Source organism: Ischnura elegans, assembly GCF_921293095.1.
Source record: "Ischnura elegans chromosome 13 unlocalized genomic scaffold, ioIscEleg1.1 SUPER_13_unloc_3, whole genome shotgun sequence".
Classification (NCBI taxonomy): domain Eukaryota; kingdom Metazoa; phylum Arthropoda; class Insecta; order Odonata; family Coenagrionidae; genus Ischnura; species Ischnura elegans.
Genome location: NW_025791659.1, coordinates 4001330 through 4024390, shown reverse-complemented (window position 1 = coordinate 4024390; position 23061 = coordinate 4001330). Strand labels below are relative to the sequence as shown.

General features: G+C 35.3%; 1 protein-coding gene across 1 annotated transcript in view; it reads right to left on the bottom strand.

Annotated features, from left to right (window-relative positions):
- LOC124172971 (zinc finger protein 268-like) overlaps nucleotides 1-23061 on the bottom strand; it is a 110905-nt gene that overhangs the window by 20392 nt on the left and 67452 nt on the right. Inside the window, exons 3-5 of the mRNA XM_046552500.1 lie at nucleotides 17214-17465; nucleotides 15094-16503; nucleotides 2463-3867 (exon numbers count right to left, since the gene is read on the bottom strand). Coding sequence (XP_046408456.1) covers nucleotides 2463-3867; nucleotides 15094-16307 — 2619 coding nt within the window. The 5' untranslated portion in view covers nucleotides 16308-16503; nucleotides 17214-17465. The remainder of the gene's footprint in view (nucleotides 1-2462; nucleotides 3868-15093; nucleotides 16504-17213; nucleotides 17466-23061) is intronic.

The following is a 23061-nucleotide window of genomic DNA, read 5'->3' as shown; positions in this document are numbered from 1 at the left end:
ACAACGCCTGTGCTTTGAAGCATACTTATATTATTTCTTACTTCACATACCTACTTTGGCTACTAATACTACTTTTAAGTTGATCTGTAAAATATAAAAAAAACCTCCGTAGGAGTCATACCATTTTCACTAATACAAATTGGAAATTAGGCTTAAATCAAGAGTAACCAATTTTCTAATACAAGAGTGATCTATGGAATAGAAAAAAACAAGAGTTCTTGAAAATTCTTTGGAAAATAAAGTTCCCTATATTTTCGGTGGATTCACTTTTAAGTACTAACATTGCCTGGCAATGTTTTGTATACATAAGCAGTTTACTTTCATTTGATTAACAAGGGTAGTTGCATCATTAAGGCAGGACACAATTTATCCAAAAACACAACAATCACAAAGCTACCGAGAAGCATATAGTAGCAGCAACAATAAACCATATCTGTAAGTCAAGTGGCTTAGGTTTAACACTTTCTTTTTCAATAATACTTTATCGACTAATAACAACCTATCAAGAGAAAAGCATTCTTGAAATTCAGTTCGTAGATTTTAAATGATAGGCTTAGGCTTATTAGAATGATTTCATTTAAATTACTATGGTGAGGCAAAAGGAAAATTTTTGCTGTGAGAAAAAAATGTCACAGCAGTGTGACAATATTTTACAATTGAAAACGACAACATTTTACCACTAAAACATTGGTAGAGCAAATATATTTGAAAATCAGATTCATGAAATATCTTTCAATACAATACATCTATTCATTACAGTGATATGACAATATTTTACAATAGAAAACACAATATCTAACCTTAATTATTGGTAAAGTAAACATATTTGTATATCAAATTCAGCAACACACCTTTTAATACAAAATATCTAATAACTACTGTCACATTATTTTTAGGCTATAGACACAATTTCACCGATTTCAACACGGCAAAATTCCTTGCCTTCACTATTTAATCATATTGAGGAATTAGAAGGATATTACTATGGAGAATAGACCTTTTAGCAGTCAACTTTTAGTGAAAGCTACAGGCAAACTGCCTTCATTGAGTGTGTGGCAAGTGGGTGGCCTTGCACTCTTTGCTACTGATCTCCATGAAACTGCAAATCAGAAATCCACGACTTCTTCATACATTCCCCAATATGTGTCAACATCCCTATTGTGTATTTCCTAATGATTGTTAAACTTTATTTCCATGAGTGAGAATTAATAATGGGGCTCCTCAATAAATATTTGCAACAGATAAAATGAGAACAATCATAAAATCTATATGACATATATTTTTGCTGCGGGTATGCATGAAATGTGTGTACAAGTAGGGAATATGAGTAATCCCTTCATACCAAAAAAAATATTGTATTTAGATGTATTCGTTGCCACGCATAAGCAAAAATCTAAAAAACATACCTTCTAATGCAGTAGGGATCGATGAAACTGAGATACCAGGGAACTGTTGGAAATTCTTCTGAAAATGAAGTTCCCTGCATCTCTCAATGGAATCACTTTAAAGTACTTAAATTGGTTGGTTAAGTGTTGAAAACATGCGGTTTATTGTCATTTGTTTAACATTGATAGTTGCATCTTTAATATAAGACAGTTTATACCAAAACAAACCAATCACAAGGATATAGAGAAGCATATAGTAGCAGAAACAATCATGTCCACTCATTAATTCAGTTGGCTGACGTAAGACTTCCCTTGTCAATCATAATTTATCGCTTAATTGATCTCTAAAGAAAAAAGTATTCTTGATATGCAGTCATGAAAATTTAAATGATAGACTGACAAAGGATTGATTGCATTTATATATCTACGATTATCCGCAAATGGAACATTTTTCCAGAAAAAAAGGTTAAGAAACATGACGTTAATTTACCATTGAAAAATTGGTATAGCAAACATTATTGTACATCAACTTCCATTACATATTCCCCAGTACAAATTATCTATTCACTGCATTCACAATATTTTAAAGTTATTGGCACAATAAGAACAATTAAATACCAGTAAAAAACCTCCTCGCATTCATTCTTAATTCACAATAATACATACATGTTAAGGATTAAGAAAGGTATCGTAAAAAAGGAGAGTACTCCTTCAAGGGACAATTTTGAGTAAAAGTTACTAGTATACTGCCTTTTTCAGAGAGCCGTAAGTGGGCAGCCATTCAATTTTTTGCTATAAAGCTACATCAAAGTACAAATTAGAAGTCCATGACTTCTTTAGCATGCACTACAATGTGTTGCCATCCCTATTGAATATTTCCTCATCATAATGAAACACTACTTCTGTAAGCGAGAATGAATTACTAGGCTCATCAGTACAGACTTTCTTAAGGTGAAATGAAAACAATTGTGAAATCTAGAAGACCTATCCTTCCTGTGAGTTTGCATGACGCGTGCCTGTAAGTAATGAATCTGAGTGAACCAATTATACCCGTAGCTGGAAAATTAATGTCTCTCACATGTGTGTACGGAAATGCCTCACGAGGTGACTCTTTCCAGAGAAAGATTTCCCACATTCGCTGCACGAATAGGGTTTCTCCCCTCTATGAGCACGCAAATGATAGTCAAGGGTGGACTTGTGAGAAAAGGACTTGCTGCAGACATTGCATGAATACGGTCCGTCTCCTGTGTGTATACGTGTGTGTGTGGTTAGGTTGTAACTCTTAGAGAAAGATTTACAGCATATTGTACATGAAAAAGGCCTCTCTCCTGTGTGGGTACGGACATGCATGTTGAGGGTGCTACTTTGAGTGAAGGATTTCCTGCAGATACTACAGGAATAAGGTTTATCTGCTGTGTGTATGCGCATGTGCACGGTAAGGTTATTACTACGACTGAATGATTTACAGCATATTGTACATGAATAAGGCCTCTCTCCTGTATGTGTACGCATATGCTTGTTGAGGTTGCCACTCAGAGAGAATGACTTATTGCATACACTACAGGAATAAGGTTTATCACCTGTGTGTATGCGCATGTGGTGGGTAAGGTTACCACTTTCAGTGAAGGACTTCCTGCAGATACTACAAGAATAAGGTTTATCTTCTGTGTGTATGCGCATGTGCACGGTGAGGTCATAATTACGACTAAATGATTTACAGCAAATGCTACATGAAAAAGTTTTGTCTCCTGTGTGTGTAAGCATATGGGTGTTGAGGTTGCTACTCTGAGAGAATGACTTATTGCATACACTACAGGAATAAGGCCTCTCTCCTGTGTGTATGCGCATGTGTTTGTTGAGAGTAGAACTAAGAGTGAAACACTTATAACACACACTACATGAATAAGGCCTCTCTTTTGCTCCTGAACACTTTCCCTTTTTGATGTCTCTATCACCAGGGAAGGATTTTGAGGAGACACTTTCTACACATGGGTCAGCTCCTACCGCAAATCTTCTCCCTTTTCTATCCTTTCCTTTCTCCTGAGTCCCTCCGAATATTTCCTTTAGACGCCCATTCCCTTTTTGCCTCAGCCCTTGTCTTTTACTATTTGCACATTTTACATCTAGCACCTCGCATGACACAGCATCAATGTCCAAATTGTTGGCAGCAAAATGAGTTTCAATGTGTTTGATGAGCTCACTTTTGGTGCTGAATCCACCTGTGCAGTGGTAGCAATGATATGAAGTGTCGTTTGATCTGTGACCCTTTACAGCATTTTTCGTCTCACAATAACTTAACTCATCTTTGTTCCCCACGACTGCCTCTGCACAACTCCTCCTTTTACTGACTCTGATCATCCTAAGGGTATTAGGGATAACTGGTGTATCACAACCACTTTCACACCTTGCAACAGACCTTGTGCCTCCGACTCCACTGATTAGGGATGCCTGTTTGTGCATCATAAGGAATTCAGCAAGATGTTAACTTATCAGCAAGAACAGTTCCACGATTTTCCAAGTCTTCATTAATCATATTTCTTCATTCCCCAGCATCAGATGCTCAACTCTCACATTAAATGACTATCAGAGAGGCTGAGGAAGAAATACAGTCACCACTTCGATGTTTCCCTTAACTTCCTACCACCAGCTGGGAGCCCTAGAAAAGAATTTTAATATTTTAATTTCAAAAGAAAGGTATGCTGGTCTAACTTATTAAAGCCATTTTGTTGATAACCAAAGCCATTCATTGGAAAGCAATATACCTGCCACAACGTATCAAGGGGCCCCCTTTCATTATGTTCATTTTCCATTTGCTCGAACAATAAGTCATTGTGTCTATAAACAGTAAAACAAAAATGTGGAGGCAGTACTCGTTAAAATTGATGGAAAAAACAATGAAGTTCATAAATAATGGTAATACAATGGGCATAGATGAGCTTCCTATTGAATTATTTATGTGATTAGAAGAAGGTCAACAAGAAGTAGTAGAATTGTGTAACAAAATTTACAATATGTTACGGTATACATCCAGGAGACTCCAACAAACATTAGAGACGGAAAAAGGGATAAGCTATTGGGTATTCTTAAGATAAAGAAAGTGGACTGGAAGGATGGTAGGCTGATTAGGGAATTGTACAAAACCAGATGGTGGCTATGGAAGTTGAATGCATGAATCTGTTCCGGGCAGCAAGACAGAGCTACTGCCTTTCACTCACAATACTGAGCACATGCATGGAGGAGATGGTCAGAAAAACCAAGAAGAGTGAATATTGAGAAGGGAATGGAGGATGCAATGAAAAATGCATCAGGTGTGCCGATGACATGGAGATTCTGGCCAATGACAATCAGAAACTTCTAATAATGAGGAGGAACAGCTTAGAGGAAGGAATGAAAGTATGTGTAGTGAAAACTAAAGATGTGAAAGTTAATGATGATGGAAATTAGACTGTCATTATCAATGGGGAAAAGATAGAGCAAGTAAGATGGTATAGATATTAAGGAAGCATGCTGATATAATACTGAATAAGTGAGGCAGAGATAAAGAGAAAAAACTATAGGAACAGTAGCTATGCAATAAATTATTTTACTAAATCGAAATACTTGTGTTAAATAGTTGAAAAAGTGAACAAAAACCGAATCCCGAAGGCCAGTCACAGGACAACATCATTATAATGCTATTGTAATCGCTTGATGGTTGTACTGGGAATTGAAAATTGCATTGGGAATTGCTGATGATAAGTTGCAGAAGAATTTTAGTTGCATCCCTGATCTTAAATTTGAAGATGCATTTAAGCAAAGCAAGATAAAGGAAGAAAGCTGGGAGCAGTCTAGAGCAGTGATATCTGCTATTGGGAAAAACGAGACAGAGGACACACGCTATCTGCAAACTTTACCATTGATTATACTGAATCAATGAGGGTGCTTTTTAAAATGGACAGAGTTTAAATTCCAGGGTAATAATAACATGGAATAGGTAATGAGTAATAATGTGACGATATCTATCATAGGATATTGTAATGCATCAACCGATGGCCTGTGAGGCCCAAATTTTCAAAATATTTTTTCCGTTGATAATAATGTTTCAAAAATAATTACCCTGTATTCATCAGTGTTCACCATTGTAATCAATTTATTACAATTTAAACTTTCTATGTAAAGTATCTTCAAAAGAACAATCTAATCCTATTATAAACGGTTTTCTTTGATTTGTTTTAGTAGTTGCAGACATTATATGAAATGAATTGGTTAAGGTGGTTAAGTCAATTTTAATAGTACTAAAAATAAATTATTTCAACAATTATTTTAGAATTAGGACTTCTTACATTATAACATATTCGACAACATATTTGGTTGTTTTCCCAATTAATTTCTGAAGATCTTGTCTGTGAAAACAGGGCTGATGTGAGGTAGAAAGGACAATGAGCAATTACTTTGTGCTTTTGTAAGTTGAGAAAGTAATTGTATGTTTTTCAGTATTTGTTGTTTTTTCAGTATTTCTTCATGTCGTTTAATTCAACATTAATTTACAAGTGTTGAAGTTATTATGTTACAATCAAGTTGAATGTTAGTTTATTGTTAGATGTAGAGATGGCGCTGCAACGTCGATTTTGTAGTTATGTACGTTAATAAGAGAGTCAACAAACAGAGAGAACCTAAAAAAGAGAAAGACTAGTATCTGCAGTTAAAACAGAGTTATTGTAATGTTTCTCTAATAAATTAATGCGCTCAAGAATATATAAAATTCAATATAAAATACTTAAGTAATAACCACAATTGTATACATATGCAACTAGAACAAATCTTATGAAATCATGATTGTTTCACCAAGAACTAAGACATCATATGTTCATTATTTCCATACTTTGTACATCATTCCCACAAAACATATACCAAAAATATTAAGAGACCAAAAAGTTCATTTTCTATAAGTGGTACCATGACAGAAACAAGAGTTAAGCACAAAAAAGAGACTAAATATTATATTTTGAGTGAATGAGAGTTTGATAAGAAAAAGAAGGCTTGGGAAATAGGCATGACAGTGGGGATATCTTATGGCGATTTTCCAAAGGTCAACTTAGTTAAGATGGGTGAAAATGATACAGTTGTGCGCAGAACAGGCTCAAAGTTTTAAAAATATTCATATAGACAATAATTTAAAATTGTATCAAATTCACCAAACTACTCTAGAGCAAATGGTCAGGTGGAAATAACTTTCCAAACACCTAAAAAAGTTCATTAAAAAAGAAAAGAAGCAAATAAAGATATACCAAGAGCATTGCTTAACTATTGTAACACTCCAGTGGTTGGAACCAACTCAATCTTCGAATTATTAATCAATTAAAGGTTATCAACTTGACTAACAATCCCTAAACACCTATTATCCCCAAACACCCCAAAAAAGAAAGGATATGAAATTTATGTAATGCAAGTACAAAATATCTCAAAGTAGTTCCGTGACAGAAACCAACATGATGTACAGATAAAAAGACTCAATATTAAATTAAAAGTGAATGAAAAAGTGTATGTGTGTGACAAGATAAAGAAGGTTTGGGAAATGGGCATGACAAAGGGAATTGCTGATACAACAGGACCTTAAATTAAGTTAGTTTGCATACACTTGGTGAGATGTTGTGCACAGAACAAGCTACTACCATTGGGATGGAGGGGATTACTGATACCCCCAGACCATACTCCTTTAGTATATATACATAAAATGTAAAGGTTAAGACCTAAATTACCAATCTCAAAACACCAGCTGCCCTTGGTGGCAGCAGCTTATGCTCTCACAAGCTAAACAAGAGGTCACCAGTTCAAGTCTCGCCTCAGCAAGTTTCTCCTTTCCAGAGCATGGTTGTTTGTGTATGTATAATAGTTAAATTTGTTGAAAACCCCGAAAGAAAATGGCTAATATGAACTGTATTTAGTGGGTTGGAATTAATAAAAATTAAAAAATAAATATAAATAAAACCAGTACACTTTAATATGAATACACTCAGAACAAACCACCACCTTTGAAAGCGTGAAGTTAACAACAGCTACAAATTTGTTGAGGAGTTGGATGTAGGTGTCCCCTATGTGAGTGCTAACTCTCAGGTCAAAAACAGTAGAAAAAGTCAGTCAGACAGTGTTGTACTAAGACCTAACAAATGTAATAATTAACTACGCTATTAGCATTGTAAAATGTTATACATATATGCTTACTTATGATTGGCATGAAAAATAGTAGGAACGTGACAATATTAATATTTATTTAGTTAAAAAAAAGTGCTGTTAATTTGATTTGGTTTACATAGTCACTATTTTGTATTCAGTTCATCATCGAGCTGTATAAAGATTATCTTCCTGAGGAAAGGAGATACAGTGTTTCGCTAAATTGTTATTGTAGCTATTTGACGATTACTGATTAGCAATAGTAATTTACTGTTAAACAGCAATACAGAGCAGTAATGGTTATAAGGAATTTGCCATAACAGGCACCTGGCGAGACCAATTAAAGAGGGCATTTATCAGCATTAGGAATAAAAATTGATTAGCACAAAATAATTACGCAGCTTCAAAACATACATCATGAATATCATCCAACTACTGCACTAAAAGTAGCATTTAGAACAAATAAATACTATAACTTCATTAGGGCAAAGAGAGAGAGAGTATATCTGAACTCAAAAGGATATTCACAAGCACAAAATAATCAGGGAGCTTCAAAGGGATTCTCACGATAATTCCCAAAATCTCAACGTAAAAAGAAGCATTATGAACTAATAGAAATAAATAGTACATTTTTTCAATTAAAGAGCAACACTCAGCGTTAGAAAAACATGGTCAGAAGCACAAAACAATCAGAGGGCTTAAAAATGTCTTTAGAACACCACAGATTTCGGAACCTAGCATTATTATTAATTGGAGATAGGAAGTACTTGATTGCCATTCAAGAGACAGTGATATCAACATGCCTAAAGCAAACTCATAGGCACAAAATGATCAAACAGTTTTAAAAGAATGTGAAGACCATTCACCAATACTCAGCACTAGAAGAATCATTATAAACATATGGAAATAGGCAGTACATAATCGCATACAATAAGAGGGCTTGATAGCACTCCAAAAACATGTTCATAAGTACAAATTAATCAGGGAGCTACAAAGGAAATACCATGAGTATCATTCAATGGAGAGCACTTACAAAAAAATACAAATGGAAATAAACTCTTCATGGTGACCATTAAAGACAGCGACTATGGTATTCATGACAATTGAAAAGAATTTTCACAAGCACAAAACCATTAGCCAATATCAATAATATTAACATTCCCCAATGGTCACCAGTAAAAACTTTCTGAACAAATGGAAATTGGAACTTTATCAACACCCAAAAAGAGAATCTAGAAGAACAACGCAAAAAGGAATCTTCAAAGTATATGTCATGATAATCCCCCAAAACTCAGTGTTTAAAGAAGCTTTACAAACTACTTTAAATAGGTGCTTCATAATGGCAATGAAAGAGAGCGTTTATCAGCACTCGAAAAGGATTTTCAAGAGCAGAAAGTAATCAGGTAGCTTCAGAGCATATATGTCAAGAATTCCCCACTAATTTGCACTGAAGGAAGCATTATAAAGAAATGAAGCTATGCACTTTAAAATGGCCGTAAAAGTTATCATTCATTTGAACTTTAAAAAATATTCACTGGCACAAATAAATTAGGGAGCCTGAAAGGAAAATTCAAGAGATTCTCGCAATACTCAGCACTTGTAAAGCATTGAGAAAAATGGAAATAGGCAATTAGTGAGATCGTCTATGAGCAATAGAAAAGCTAACTCACAAGCAAAACAATCAGGAAGTTCCAAAAAAATTGTCATGAGCATTCACCAATGCCCAGCACTGAAGGAACCGGTAGGAACAAATGAAAAGAGATACATAATTCATGATAGCAATTACAAAGGGCGTTCATGAGCACTCATTTAACTTACCAGCATTACACCTAATGAATAAAACATAGGATGAGTCAAACAGTACCCTGAATTGTTTACGATAAACGAACTTATGCTTATATCGATTACGTGAACACTCATGTCATGTTATTTGATATCGAGTCAGCGTGAATTATTAACAGAGACATCGAACAGAAACATGATTGCCTCCAACGAAATAATGTTGATACATTAGGCAGGATACATAAAACTTACATTTTCATTGGTGATGAGCAGACTTTAGCATTACGAAATCCAAAACGCAGCGTCACTCATACATTTGTCAAGTAAAAAACCAAATTTTAGGAGCTATCAGATATAAACGTTCGAAACAGGGTCGTAAATTATTTTTTCTTATTTGACATCACATACCAGAACAGATCTTTTGCTTTCACAATCCTCTACATTACAAACGGAAAGTCAAATTTTAAATTTCAAGTGAATTAATACGTTGATGTTCAATTGTAATTGCAACCGTTAAGAGGTTTCTAGCCTTTACACTTATGATCATTTTATTTTATCGCTAATTTTCTCAAATATTATACATAGCCAATACCTACACATACTAAAACTTTAAACGATTACATTGTGAGAGAGAAAAGATTTCCGCGACACTGACTGAGAAGAATGAGAAACTGGAATCGTCACAAGAGGCACTTAATACAAATGGTATTCCTATCATTCATCGGGAGAAAAAACACAAAAGATTCATGGTAGGTAGCATGCTTTAAATACCAGCGAACGTTTAGAAAACATAATCAAAATAACCAGAGGACAACAGAGAAATGTATGTAGCAAACTCACACATGTAGACTAGCTATTTACCCCAAGAAAATAATAGTTGTACAAGAGAAACTATATGCATGACGTTACTGTGAGGTTCTTATGTGAAATCGAGCATTTTAAGAGACCCAGCATCACAAAGGCACACTAGCAAATCGCTCATTACTCACCGTCAAAAATATGGATTATAAACACGAATACGTATTCCGTGCTAGGGCATTTAGAATTCAAGATTATGTTATTATTTCCTCAAATTATGACAGGCATTAATGAGCCAGCACTCAACCACCTGCCAGCAACCAAAACCATAGCGAATAAGCGTGTCTGTCGATTAAGGCCAACATAAACATGTTAATATAAATAGCATAACCACTATCTTGTTTACAAACAGAAACTAACCTCGAGTAATAGAATGTCCGGCATCGATATAAATCCAAAAGGATTGTTCAATTATGAGAACAATATCCCTAAAAACACACAAAACAGAGAATTATCACTCTCCAGGGTATACACGATGCCTCTGTATGCGCCCGCTCAGGAAATAATCGACGGTCGCTTGGCTCGACACTATCGACTCAAAAGTCGAGATGCAAAGACATCAACAGAACGATATCAAAATTCGCGCGGCGGTAACTTTGAAATGGATATACCTTGAAGCGTTGATTTCACATACAAGTCATGATTTCTTCAGTCTAACAATTCAAGTACGTATTAGTTATTTAAATGCACTAAAATTTAATCGTGCTGTCATAAAAAATGGTTTCGAAATGAATCATAAGCCAGACTGATCCCAGACGAACAAAAGATGAGGTCGATACTATATATAAATTTACTTTTATAATTAATTCATTCCATAAAAACTGATAAATTTATTCAGTCTTGGTGATAAATTTCCTCATTTCCAAAACTGCTGTTCTTTCTACAATTATGCATATTTAAACGTATATAACGCTTATTCATTTGAACTAGAGTTTGGTCAAAACAATAGAACCAAAAGATCCAACTAGGATGAAATTTTGATCGTGGGAGACAGTGCACATCAGTTGTATTAAAATTTAATACAAACTTTATGATGCAAATTTGATAGTGAGACAAAGGCTAAGCTACCTTTAAGCTTAGGGCCTATGGAATATTTATTTTTATAACTTTTGGTGTTTCTCATACCCTAACTTACCCTCTGCTTAATTTCAGATCATTTAAGTTTCCAACACGTGATTTTAAAACATTAATTTTTTCGTTTATAAATGTTTGATTGGGCAGGCATTTATTTTAGACTGACTAAATACCTTATTTCTATGCAATTCACGAAGGAACACCCAATACTATGTACTACCACATTCACTACGTTTGTATTTAAATACATTACAAATTCTTAATAAAAAGGTTTCTCCGTCAGCAAAAATGTAAATTCAGATACTAAGAGTAAGTAGTAGTATACAAGTAGTAAGATTTTCCTTCTTCAGAAATATGCCATACATTTATCTTACAAACCTTTCCCAACAATGGATTATGCAGACACCACTTCATAAAATCACCTCAAATCCAGAACTTTATACCCTTGATGGAACAGAATTCTTACCTTGTTCAATCTAAAGTCATTTCCATGATTATTTCTCTTACACTTTCACCATATTCATCTGAACCATCTCAACACTAAGCGGTCCCTTGGCCATTCTTATGAGATCGTGTTTAATAATTTGTCCTTGGCCCTTAATCATTAAAAGAACAATGTATTCAAACGCTATCTCTCATGCTATTAGCCATTCAATGCAATCAAATGGTTGGATGAATACAATAAAGTTAATATTCATTCCTTCTTTTGCCTATCAGCTCTTTAGAATTGTGCATCTCTACATTTATCTTATTAATTATTTTTTGCATTGCATGAATATTTAAGAGTACATTATTTTATGCATCTATAATTTGCTTGTTCAAACTACTGCAAAACAAAATCAGAGCAAATGAAAGGATGAGGTACTATATGCCACAATCACACGGCATTAACATCCACGGTCTCAGTACTAGGTCTCTACACTTAACATTTGGCAATGACCTCAACATGTCATATTACCGAGCCCATGTAAATACTCCTTATGGACAGTAATTTTTCTATTTATCCATAACATCATTCCCATCAGATGAAAAATCTTGCCTTTCTTTCTGTAGCTTAACACTCCAACATAAACCCATGATAGTCACTGAATATAAACTGCATTGAATATTTCAACTTCAAAATAATGAAATCCACCAATAAGTTTCACCAATACCATTTTGTGATTTGTATGCAACCGCAAAGAAAGCCATGCCAACACAGACACATATTTCAGTTAATAGCAATAAATTCATGTTGCAGTCAAAACCACAACTCAAAACCATGATTAATCACTGAAGATAAGGAGCATGAATTATTCTCCCACAAAATAATGAAATCCACCAAAAAGTTCAACTAATACCATTTTCATTTGTATGCAACCACAAAGGAAACCATATGGCAACATATACACATGACTCAACTGAAAATAATTGTCAAAGCATGAGCAAAGAAATCTGCATAATATGCTTTTGTAAAATATCTCAGGTACAAAAATGACATTCACAAAAAAGTGCTACTCACATAATTTTTTTTTGCATGCGTCCTTAGAGAATGACAGAGACAAGGATGACCAATACTTCAGTTTAAAATTTTCATCAACGAATAATCAATGAAGACAGGATATACATCATGATTCTAGCGTTGCTTATCTTAATAATTAATAGTGATAATAGGCTGACAGAGAAATGGCCTTATAAAGAGACTTAGAGTTCAGAATTTTAATGAAACATTGTGTTATAAATTCAATTTTTTCTAAATGTAATGAGCAAGGAAAGGTTTTCATTGCTCAAAAAATTTCTCAGTTTTGTAGATAGAAAGAGGAAGGAATTTGTAAAAAAAAGATCCTTAGCACTATACAATTTTTCTACTTAAATATTAGTGGACAAAATCACTGCGGGACAAAATTTAGATCAGTGCAAAGGAAGGACTGATAGGAAACATGCTTGATCAAGCAGATGGCATTTTGTTCAACAAAACCCACAAATTGAAATATTAAATTTTAAAATAAGAAAGGGTGTATTAAATCAGGAAAATAAAAAGAGAAGAGACAAGGTACAGACATAAAAACTGCTCAGGATCCTGTTTGAAGAAACACAGGTCTATTACTAACCACTGGACACAGGGAGCAGGCAAAAGTAAACGACTCATAAAATCGTAAGTACGTATTAATAATTATCAATTTTGAAAATCTTTCATACAATAAACGTTTTTGGAAGTTTTTAGGAGAGCGATTACTATGCTAAAAATAATGTACTCAATGTTTGCAGCAGTGGCACAGCGCTGGGGAGGGGGGTGGGGGGGGGGTTTTCGGGGATAAATGCTCAGAAATTTTTGAAGTTCAATCCATTTTACTTAATTGGATTAATATTACTTACAGAATAGTGTAAATATTATTAATGTATTATTAAATATCCCTCTGAAAGCTGTAAAAGTCACCCTTTTGAACTACAGTGGAACCTCGTTAAAGCGAGTACGGGCTATAGCGAAACCCCCGCTATTACGAGAGATAGCCGATGCTCCATCAATTGACCCTATAATAAGCGTATACTAATAACTATACTAATATTATTTTTAAGTTGATCTGTAAATAAAAAAAACTCCATAGGAGCCATACCATTTTCACTTATAAAAATTGAAAGTTAGGTTAAAATCAATAGAAACCAATTTTCTAATAAAAGAGTGATCTATGGAATAGAAAAAAACCAAGAATTCTTGAAAATTCTTTGGAAAATAAAGTTCCCAATATTTTTCAGTGGATTCACTTTTAAGTACTAACATTGCTTGGCAATGTTTTGTATACAGTTATACAGTTTGCAGTTATCTTTCATTTGATTAACAAGGATAATTGCATCATTAAATTAGGGCACAATTTATCCAAAAACACAACAATCACAAACCTACTGAGAAGCATATAGTAGCAGCAACAATAAACCATATCCATAAGTCAAGTGACTGAGGTTTAACACTTTCCTCTTCAATCATACTTTATCAACTAATTGACCTATCAAGAGAAAAGCATTCTTGAAATTCAGTACGTAGAATTTAAATGATAGGCTTCGGCTTATTAGATTGATTCCATTTAAATTACTATGGTGAGGCAAAAGGGAAATTTTTGCAATAAGAAAAAAAAATGTGACAATATTTTACAATAGAAAATGACAACATTTTACCACTAAAACATTGGTAGAGCAAACATATTTGAAAATCAGATTCATAAGATATCTTTCAATACAACACATCTATTCATTACAGTGGTATGACAATGTTTTCCAATAGAAAACGGCAATATCTAACCATAGAATTATTGGTATAGTTAACATATTGAATATAAAATTCAGCAACACATCTTTTAATGCAAAATATCTAATGACTACTGTCACATTATTTTTAGGCTATGAACACAATTTCACCGATTTCAACATGGCAAAATTTCTTGTGTTCATTATTAAATCATATTGAGGAATAAGAAGGATATGACTATGGAGAAAAGACCATTTAGCAGTCAACTTTGAGTGAAAGCTACAGGCAAACTGCCTTCATTCAGTGTGCTGCAAGTGGTTGGCCTTGCACTTCTTTGTTTCTGATCTCCATCAAACTGCAAATCAGAAATTCATGACTTCTTCATGCATTCCCCAATGTTTCACCATTCCTATTGTGTATTTCCTAATGATTATTAAACACTATTTGTGTGAGTGAGAATTAATAATGGGGCTCCTCAATAAATATTTGCTACAGGTAAAATGAGAACAATCGTAAAATCTATATGACATATGTATTTGCTGCAGGTATGCATGAAACGTGTGTACAAGTAGGGAATATGAATAATCCCTTATGGCCAGTAGCTGGAAGAATATTGTTTCTCACATGTGTGTACGGAAATGCCTCATAAGGTCGCCTTTCTGAGAGAAAGATTTCCCACAATCGCTGCATGAATAGGGTTTCTCCCCTCTATGAGCACGCAAATGATAGTCGAGGGTGTACTTGCGAGAAAAGGACTTGCTGCAGATACTACAGGAATACGGTTTGTCTCCTGTGTGTATGCTCATGTGCACGGTAAGGTTAGAACTCTGACTGAATGATTTACAGCATATTGTACATGAAAAAGGCCTCTCTCCTGTGTGGGTACGGATATGCATTTTGAGGGCGCTACCATGAGAGAAAGACTTACTGCAGATGCTGCATTTATGTGGTTTCTCTCCTGTGTGTGTAAGCATATGTTTACTGAGGTTGCCATTCTCAGAGAAAGACTTCCTGCAGACACTACAGGAATAAGGTTTATCTCCTGTATGTATACGCATGTGCACGGTAAGGTTACTACTATGACTGAATGATTTACAGCAAAATTTACATGAATACGGTCTGCCTTCTGTGTGCGTTTGCAAATGGGCTTTGAGGCTGCAACTCTGAGAGAATGACTTATTGCAGATGGTGCATGTAAAAGGTGTCTCCCCAGTGTGTATACGCATGTGATTCTTGAGAGAAGAAGCACAAGTGAAACACTTATTACACACACTACATGAGTAAGGCCTCTTTCTTGCACTCAAACACTTTCCCTTTTTAATGTCTCTCTCACAAAAGGATGCATTTGAGGACACACCTACTACACACGGGTCAGCTCCTACAGCAAACCTTCTCCCTTTTCTACCCTCTCCTTTCTCCTGAGTCCCTCCTGATATTTCCTTAAGAGGCCCATTTCCTTTTATCCTCAACCCTTGTCTTTTACTGTTTGGCCCTTTTATGCCTACCACAATGGATGACTGATCATCCTCCACTAAATTGCTGGCACCAAAATGAGTTTCAACGTGTTTGATGAGCTCAATTTTGGTGCTGAATCCACCGGTGCAGTGGTAGCAATTATATGAAGTTTCATTTGACATTTGTCCCTCTACAACATTTTTCGTCTCACAATTACTAAACTCATCTTTGCTACCCACGACTGCCTCTGCGCAACTCCTCTTTTTACTGATTCTGATCATCCTGAGGGCATTAGGAATAATTGGTGCATCACAACCACTTCCACCCCTCACCTCACACATTGTTACTCTGCCTCTTCTGGTGGTGGATGCTTGTTTGCCCATCAGCAGAAAATGGGTAAGATGTTAACGAGTGAGCATGAAGAGCACCACAATTTATCAAGTCTTCTTTCATCACATTCCTTCATTTCTCCGCATGGGATGCTCCACACTTGGATTTAATGACTGTTGCTGAGGCTGAGGAAGCAATACATTCATCGTTTCAGATGATCCTTAAACTCCTTTCTGCTACCTGGGAGCCCTAGAAAAGAATATGATATTTTAACTACAAAAGAAAGTTTTCCTTACATAATTTATAATAACTGTATGGTAGATAACCAAAGCTGTTTTACACAAAGCAATATAGCTGCTTCAAACAATCTGCAGGTACCACCCCTTTAAATATGTGTTCATTTAGAAGTCAAAATGTGAGATAAATGCTATACTAATTCATTGAACAATTGCAAAAGAAGACACCCCACAACGAAGTGCCACCTGCATTAAGTTGGATACATTGATAAGATAATGATTGTTCTTAGAGTTAACAAAGCAGATTGGAAGGATAGGAGGCTGATTGGGGAATTGTACAAAACCCAGGTGGCAGCTATGAAAGTTAATGGAAATTGACGGAATGGATGAATCTGGGCAAAGGAGTAAGGCAGAGCTTCTGCCTTCCACACACCCTATTCAACACATACATAAGAGGTGATGGTCAGTAAAATCAAGAAGAGCGAAAATGACATTGGGATTGTTGGACGCGAGATAAAATGCAACAGGTTTCCCTATGACATGCAGACACTTGCCGATCACTATCGGAATGTTGAAGAATGAAAAAAAGTTTAGGAATGAAAGTAAACGATGAGATACTTAAGTGATTTTCTTTTTCTAATTTTTAAAGTGTCTCTCCTTTTACTGACTCTGATCATCCTAATGGCATTAGGGATAATTGGTGCATCACAGCCACTTCCACACCTCTAAACAGATCGAGTGACTCTGGCTCCACTGATGATGGATGCTTGTTTGTCCATCGTCAGGAATTGAGCAAGATGTTAACTTATCAGCCAGAACAATTCCACATTTTTCCAAGTCTTCATTCATCATATTCCTTCATTCCCATGTATCGGATGGTCCACTCTCAGATTGAATGACTGTCAGTGAGACTGAGTAAGCAATACAGTCACCACTTAGATGTTTCCCTAAACTTCCTTCTACCAGCTGGGAGCTCTGGAAAAAAATTTAATATTTTAACAACAAAAGAAAGTTATAATGATCTAACTTATTAAAGCACTTTGGTTGATTACCAAAGCCATTTTATAGACGGCAATATACCTGCTTCAATGATTCAAGATGGTCCGCCTCTTTTAATATATATTCACTTAGAATTAAAAATACGAGTTAAATGCTAATCTAATATAAAGAACAATCACAAAAAGAGAACATGAAGCGTTACCTGTATCAAGTTAGGTAACCAGAATTAGAAATAAGCTCAGCAATAGCAATTCATAAATGGTGTGAGCACAAAAGAGGAAAGGGGCAATGGATGAGGAAAAGAAGCACGCTATCAACTATTCAAGAAACAAAGATCTGGATTGAATAAAATGAGGGAGTCATAGGACGGACATCCAATCTAGCACTTGAAATTATGCTACTTAAAGGGAAAGCAAACCAATCTGTGGGATCTATGAAGTTATGAGTTTCTATCATTCTTGTGAGATAGAGGTGAGCAAATACACTTCTCTTTCACTGTACTACGTGGATATTTATTATGGATTAGAAAGAGCACAGGATTAAAAAAAAGTCACTTGTCATTTCAAAAGGTGACAATAAAACAATAAATTATAGAGATTACAACAAAATAAATCATGCTGTTATGTTCTGAAGTTCCTTCTGAGCCAATGCAGGGGCTAGCAAGTCATCTAGAGGAGTAATTTGTTTTGGAAACTGTTGAAAGGATACTGAAATATTCAAGTCAGCAAGCAGAATGTAAGTCCTGTTGCAGAAATGTCATATCCTACCATCCTCAATTAAACTATCCTTTTCTAGATACATAAGGCTATTTTATCTGGGATTCTTTTCATCAGTGGTGATCACCCAGTCCTCCCATTAATAATTTACTCTGGTTTACTCTGCACATGGTACCACCACAGAATAGGACCTTGGGAATCATACTTATGACTTAAAGAATACAACATGTAAACCGCTGTGGTCAAGATTCTATGTAGTGAGCAGAGGAGGAACTGTGACCACCATACCTAGGAGAGTGAAGCACATGACTGACTGTGACTCTTGGCTCCTCAAGACTTCCTTTCTGAGGGATATCCCGTTTTTAAAAATCAATACATTTTTATTAGAAATAAGTCGCAGTCAACTTTTCACTTGACAAGAAGCATTGTCCAGTTTAAAGGCAGTATCAGAAAGTGTTCTAACATGCCAGGTTATGAGTGTAGGTACGCAATTAAATTGTAAATTACTGGTAGTGATATATACTAAAACAGTAAGTATAAGTTAGTATGTAATCTTAGAATGCAGAATTGAGTCAAAATTCATAACAATGGAAGCGGAGATGGCCCACAGGTATACATCAGTAATCCATGTAAACATTAAAAACTACTTGACACCTATCGTGAAACATAGTACTAGTTGATATATCTATACTTAAAATGCCAAATTTAGCAAAATTCAAATGATATTGCAAGAAGGGATAACTTTCAGACAAACCACAGTCATTCACATAACATGAAAGCATAATTAACATGTTTACCTTATTACATAATGCAAGATTAAAACAGAAATCATCATATTGTTGGCACGGGTAACGTTCAGGCATACCTCAGTATATCATATAATTATGAATACCAAATTGACAGAAGTACCTAATATTAGAATGCAAGCTGTAGTCAAAATTCATCATATTCGAGGCAGGAATGACTGCCAGGCGTAGCTCAGTCCTTCATGCAAACAATAAGCCCTAATTAACGTATATATTTTAAAATGAAAAAAGTCACAGTTATTGTTATCCGAGGCTTGGAAAACCCACCAGGCATACCTTAGTTCTCCATGTAAATATAAAAACCTATTTCAGATACCTTACCCTAGAATGCAAAATCAATCAAAACTCTTAATATTGGAGGCTGGGATAACATTCCAGGCCTATCTGTCCTCTATGGAAACAAAAATAAAACCTAATTCACATATGTACCTAATCTTAGAATGGGACATTGGGTCACAGTTCCAGGATTGGTTAACCCAACAGGCCCAGCTCAGTCTTCCATATAAGCATTGAAACCTATTTGACACACCTTGCCTTTTATTCAGAGGTTAATAGGTATCTCTTAGATGGATGTATACCTAAAAAGTTATCTCTTCTTCCAATAATCTAAGGTGATTCTTTTACTCCCATAGTACAAGTACACTGCAGAGATAAATATATACATTTTCGTCTGAAGATTTTCACAGCTTCTTTTATCTATGTTGGTGGTGGTTTTCGGGTATTGCTGAGTAGAAAACATTTTCACTCAACGTTTTACCCCTCCTACTGGGAGTGTTATCAAGAGAATGGAAGGAATTTATTCTCGTCCCGAGCTGATATATGTTTTTCGCTACCCATTGTTGTGCCGGATTTGAATTTTAGGCGATAGCCGTTGGTCATTATATTGTGCTAGGAACCCTCTCCATATACGGCTGAGGTTATACCCATCCTCCCTATTAAAGTTATTAGGCCTTTTCGCTATCTCGATGGATTCATATATAAGACGCGGATGATATTCTTCCGTCTTCGCCAATACCCGTGCAGCGTCAAACATTATTCTATGCCCAGGGCTGGAGGCAAAATGTTCAGCAACAGCTGATGCGTCCCACTGATGTAATTTTAATGCCCTTTCGTGCTCCTTAAGCCTTTGGGAGATTGAACGCTTGCTCTGTCCCACGTAGCTTCTGCCGCAGCAGCAGGGAACCTCAAACACTCCCATAGATTGAAGGGGAGGGTGGCTATCTTTCGGTTTTCGGTGAAGGTAGGATATTCTGATTCTTCTTCACGGTGCAATAATATAATGACCAAAGGCTATCGCCTAAAATTCAAATCCGGCACAACAATGGGTAGCGAAAAACATATATAAGCTTGGGACGAGAATAAATTCCTTCCGTTCTCTTGATAACGCCCCCAGTAGGAGTGAAACGTTGAGTGAAAATGTTTTCTACACAGCAATACCCGAAAACCACCACCAACATAGATAAATATATACACCCATTAGATGGATGCATGCATAAATAGTCATCTGTTACTAACATAATCTTTTAAGTTGATTATGCAGACCAATGCTCATTAGGTTTTTTCTCTCTCCAGGAACAATAGCAATGATTTACTTCCAACTTTAAATTCAGATTTTCCTGCAATGGTAGGTTTAATATCTATAATGACATAACATTTTATTGTCTTGGTTGCATTACTTCCTTTGCTTTTTACTCTAGAGTTTTAATGATTTTCCATTGCCATCCTTCCTTTCAATGTGATAAAACAACTTTTTCAAAAGTCCCATAAATGCAGGTTGTAGAAAGGAAAATTATTACGAAAAATTATAACAGGGATATTACGTACAAGATTAAGCAAAAACAAGCTGATATACAGTGCAGCAGTTTTCTACGTGGAAACATGTCCACTTAGGAAGAAGGACAATGGAAGACTGAAGGCATTCAAGACATGGGAGTGGAGAAGAATTGGAAAGGTAATTGGACGGAGAAGAGGATGAAAAGTAATGAACACGGTGGGTGATAAGTGGCACCTTCTAGATGAGATATGGAGGAAACAGAAGATATGGATGGAGTGAGTACATATTGAGCTGGGAGAAGATGTTGAAAACAGTTTTAGAGGGTAAAATGCTGGGTAAACGAGGAAGAACAAGGAAGAAGTTAGGGAAGATAAGTGAAATTACGCAACAAAATTTAATTATAAAGTATAATTTAGGGGATGACGCATTGACAAAGCTTAAGAAACCACTAAAACTATTACGAACAATACAACATAGGCACTTAATCATGGCAAATAAAGAGAACATATAGCAGTCTATATAGCACTCAAAAAGCATATTCACAAGCATAAAATAATAAAGGAGCCACAAGGGAAATGACAAGACAATCCCCCAAACTCGGTGCTTACAGAAGCACGACTAACAAATTTAAGTAGGTGTTTCATGATGGCAATGTAAGAGCTTTAATCAGCAATCGAATAGATAATTCAAAAGCACAACATAAACGGGCAACTTCAAAGCATGCGTGATGAGCATTCCCAAATAACTGCACAAAGAAAGCATTAAAAATGAAATGAAACTCTGGACTTAATAATGGCAGGGTCATTCCATTTCAAATCAACCAGGCTATGACACCCTACAACTCGGATTTTCATGAAACTTGCCATGGTCATACATTCTGGTATAATTAGAAATTTTGTACAATTTTAGCTTCCCATTGTCAATTGTTAATGAAATATGAGCTATTAAAATTTGGGTGTGACCCCTAAAGTGCTGCAACGCATGGTGATTTTTATTTTCATCCATTACTCCATTCCTGTGAGATGAAAAGGCATGATTTTTTTTCCTGAAGGTAAGCGGTCCATAATGATCCCACGATTATCATTAAATATTCACTGCATGGAGTAATGCAGCTGCAAAAAAATAAAGTTAACAAAAGAATCTCCCTTGTACCATTTTTCATTGTCAGCATCCACAGGGAAAGGCCATGCGAATACAGACTCATTGTTCAGTTTAAAGTAATCGTTAATGTATGAGCACAATTAAATAAATAAATGAAACTCTGGACTTAAAAATGGCAGGGTCATTCCATTTCAAATCAACCAGGCTATGGCACCCTACAACTCGGATTTTCATGAAACTTGCCATGGTCATACATTCTGGTATAATTAGAAATTTTGTACAATTTTAGCTTCCCATTGTCAATTGTTAATGAAATATGAGCTATTAAAATTTGGGTGTGACCCCTAAAGTGCTGCAACGCATGGTGATTTTTATTTTCATCCATTACTCCATTCCTGTGAGATGAAAAGGCATGATTTTTTTTCCTGAAGGTAAGCGGTCCATAATGATCCCACGATTATCATTAAATATTCACTGCATGGAGTAATTCAGCTGCAAAAAAATAAAGTTAACAAAAGAATCTCCCTTGTACCATTTTTCATTGTCAGCATCCACAGGGAAAGGCCATGCGAATACAGACTCATTGTTCAGTTTAAAGTAATCGTTAATGTATGAGCACAATTAAATAAATAAATAAATTGTAAATTGTACACAATTTCAAATTAAACCAAAACGTTTAACCATGGCAAGTTTCATGAAAATGCGAGTCGGTGGGTGTCATTTGGTCAAAATATCGGTTGATTTCACATGGAATGACCCGGCATTTAAAGATGTCATTAATAAAAACTTACAAAAAATGTTCACTAGCACATATAAATTAGAGAGAGCAAAAGGAAATGTCAAGAGATTCTCAAAATACTCATAACTAAATGAAGCACTATAAAAAAACGGAAATAGAGAATTAATGACTTCGTCGATCAACACAACAAAAGCAAAATTACAAATACAAAACCATTAGACAGCTTTAAAGGAAATGTCATGATCATCCAGCAATACTCAGTGCTGAAAGAAGCATAATTAAAATTATAACATAGGCGCTTAACCATGGTAATTAAAGAGTGTGTCTACAGTCTATATAACACTCGAAAAGTATACCCAGAAGCGCAAAATATGTAATGTAAAAAATATGTAATGTAAAAAAATATGTAACGTAAAAAAAGAAGCTACAAAGTATG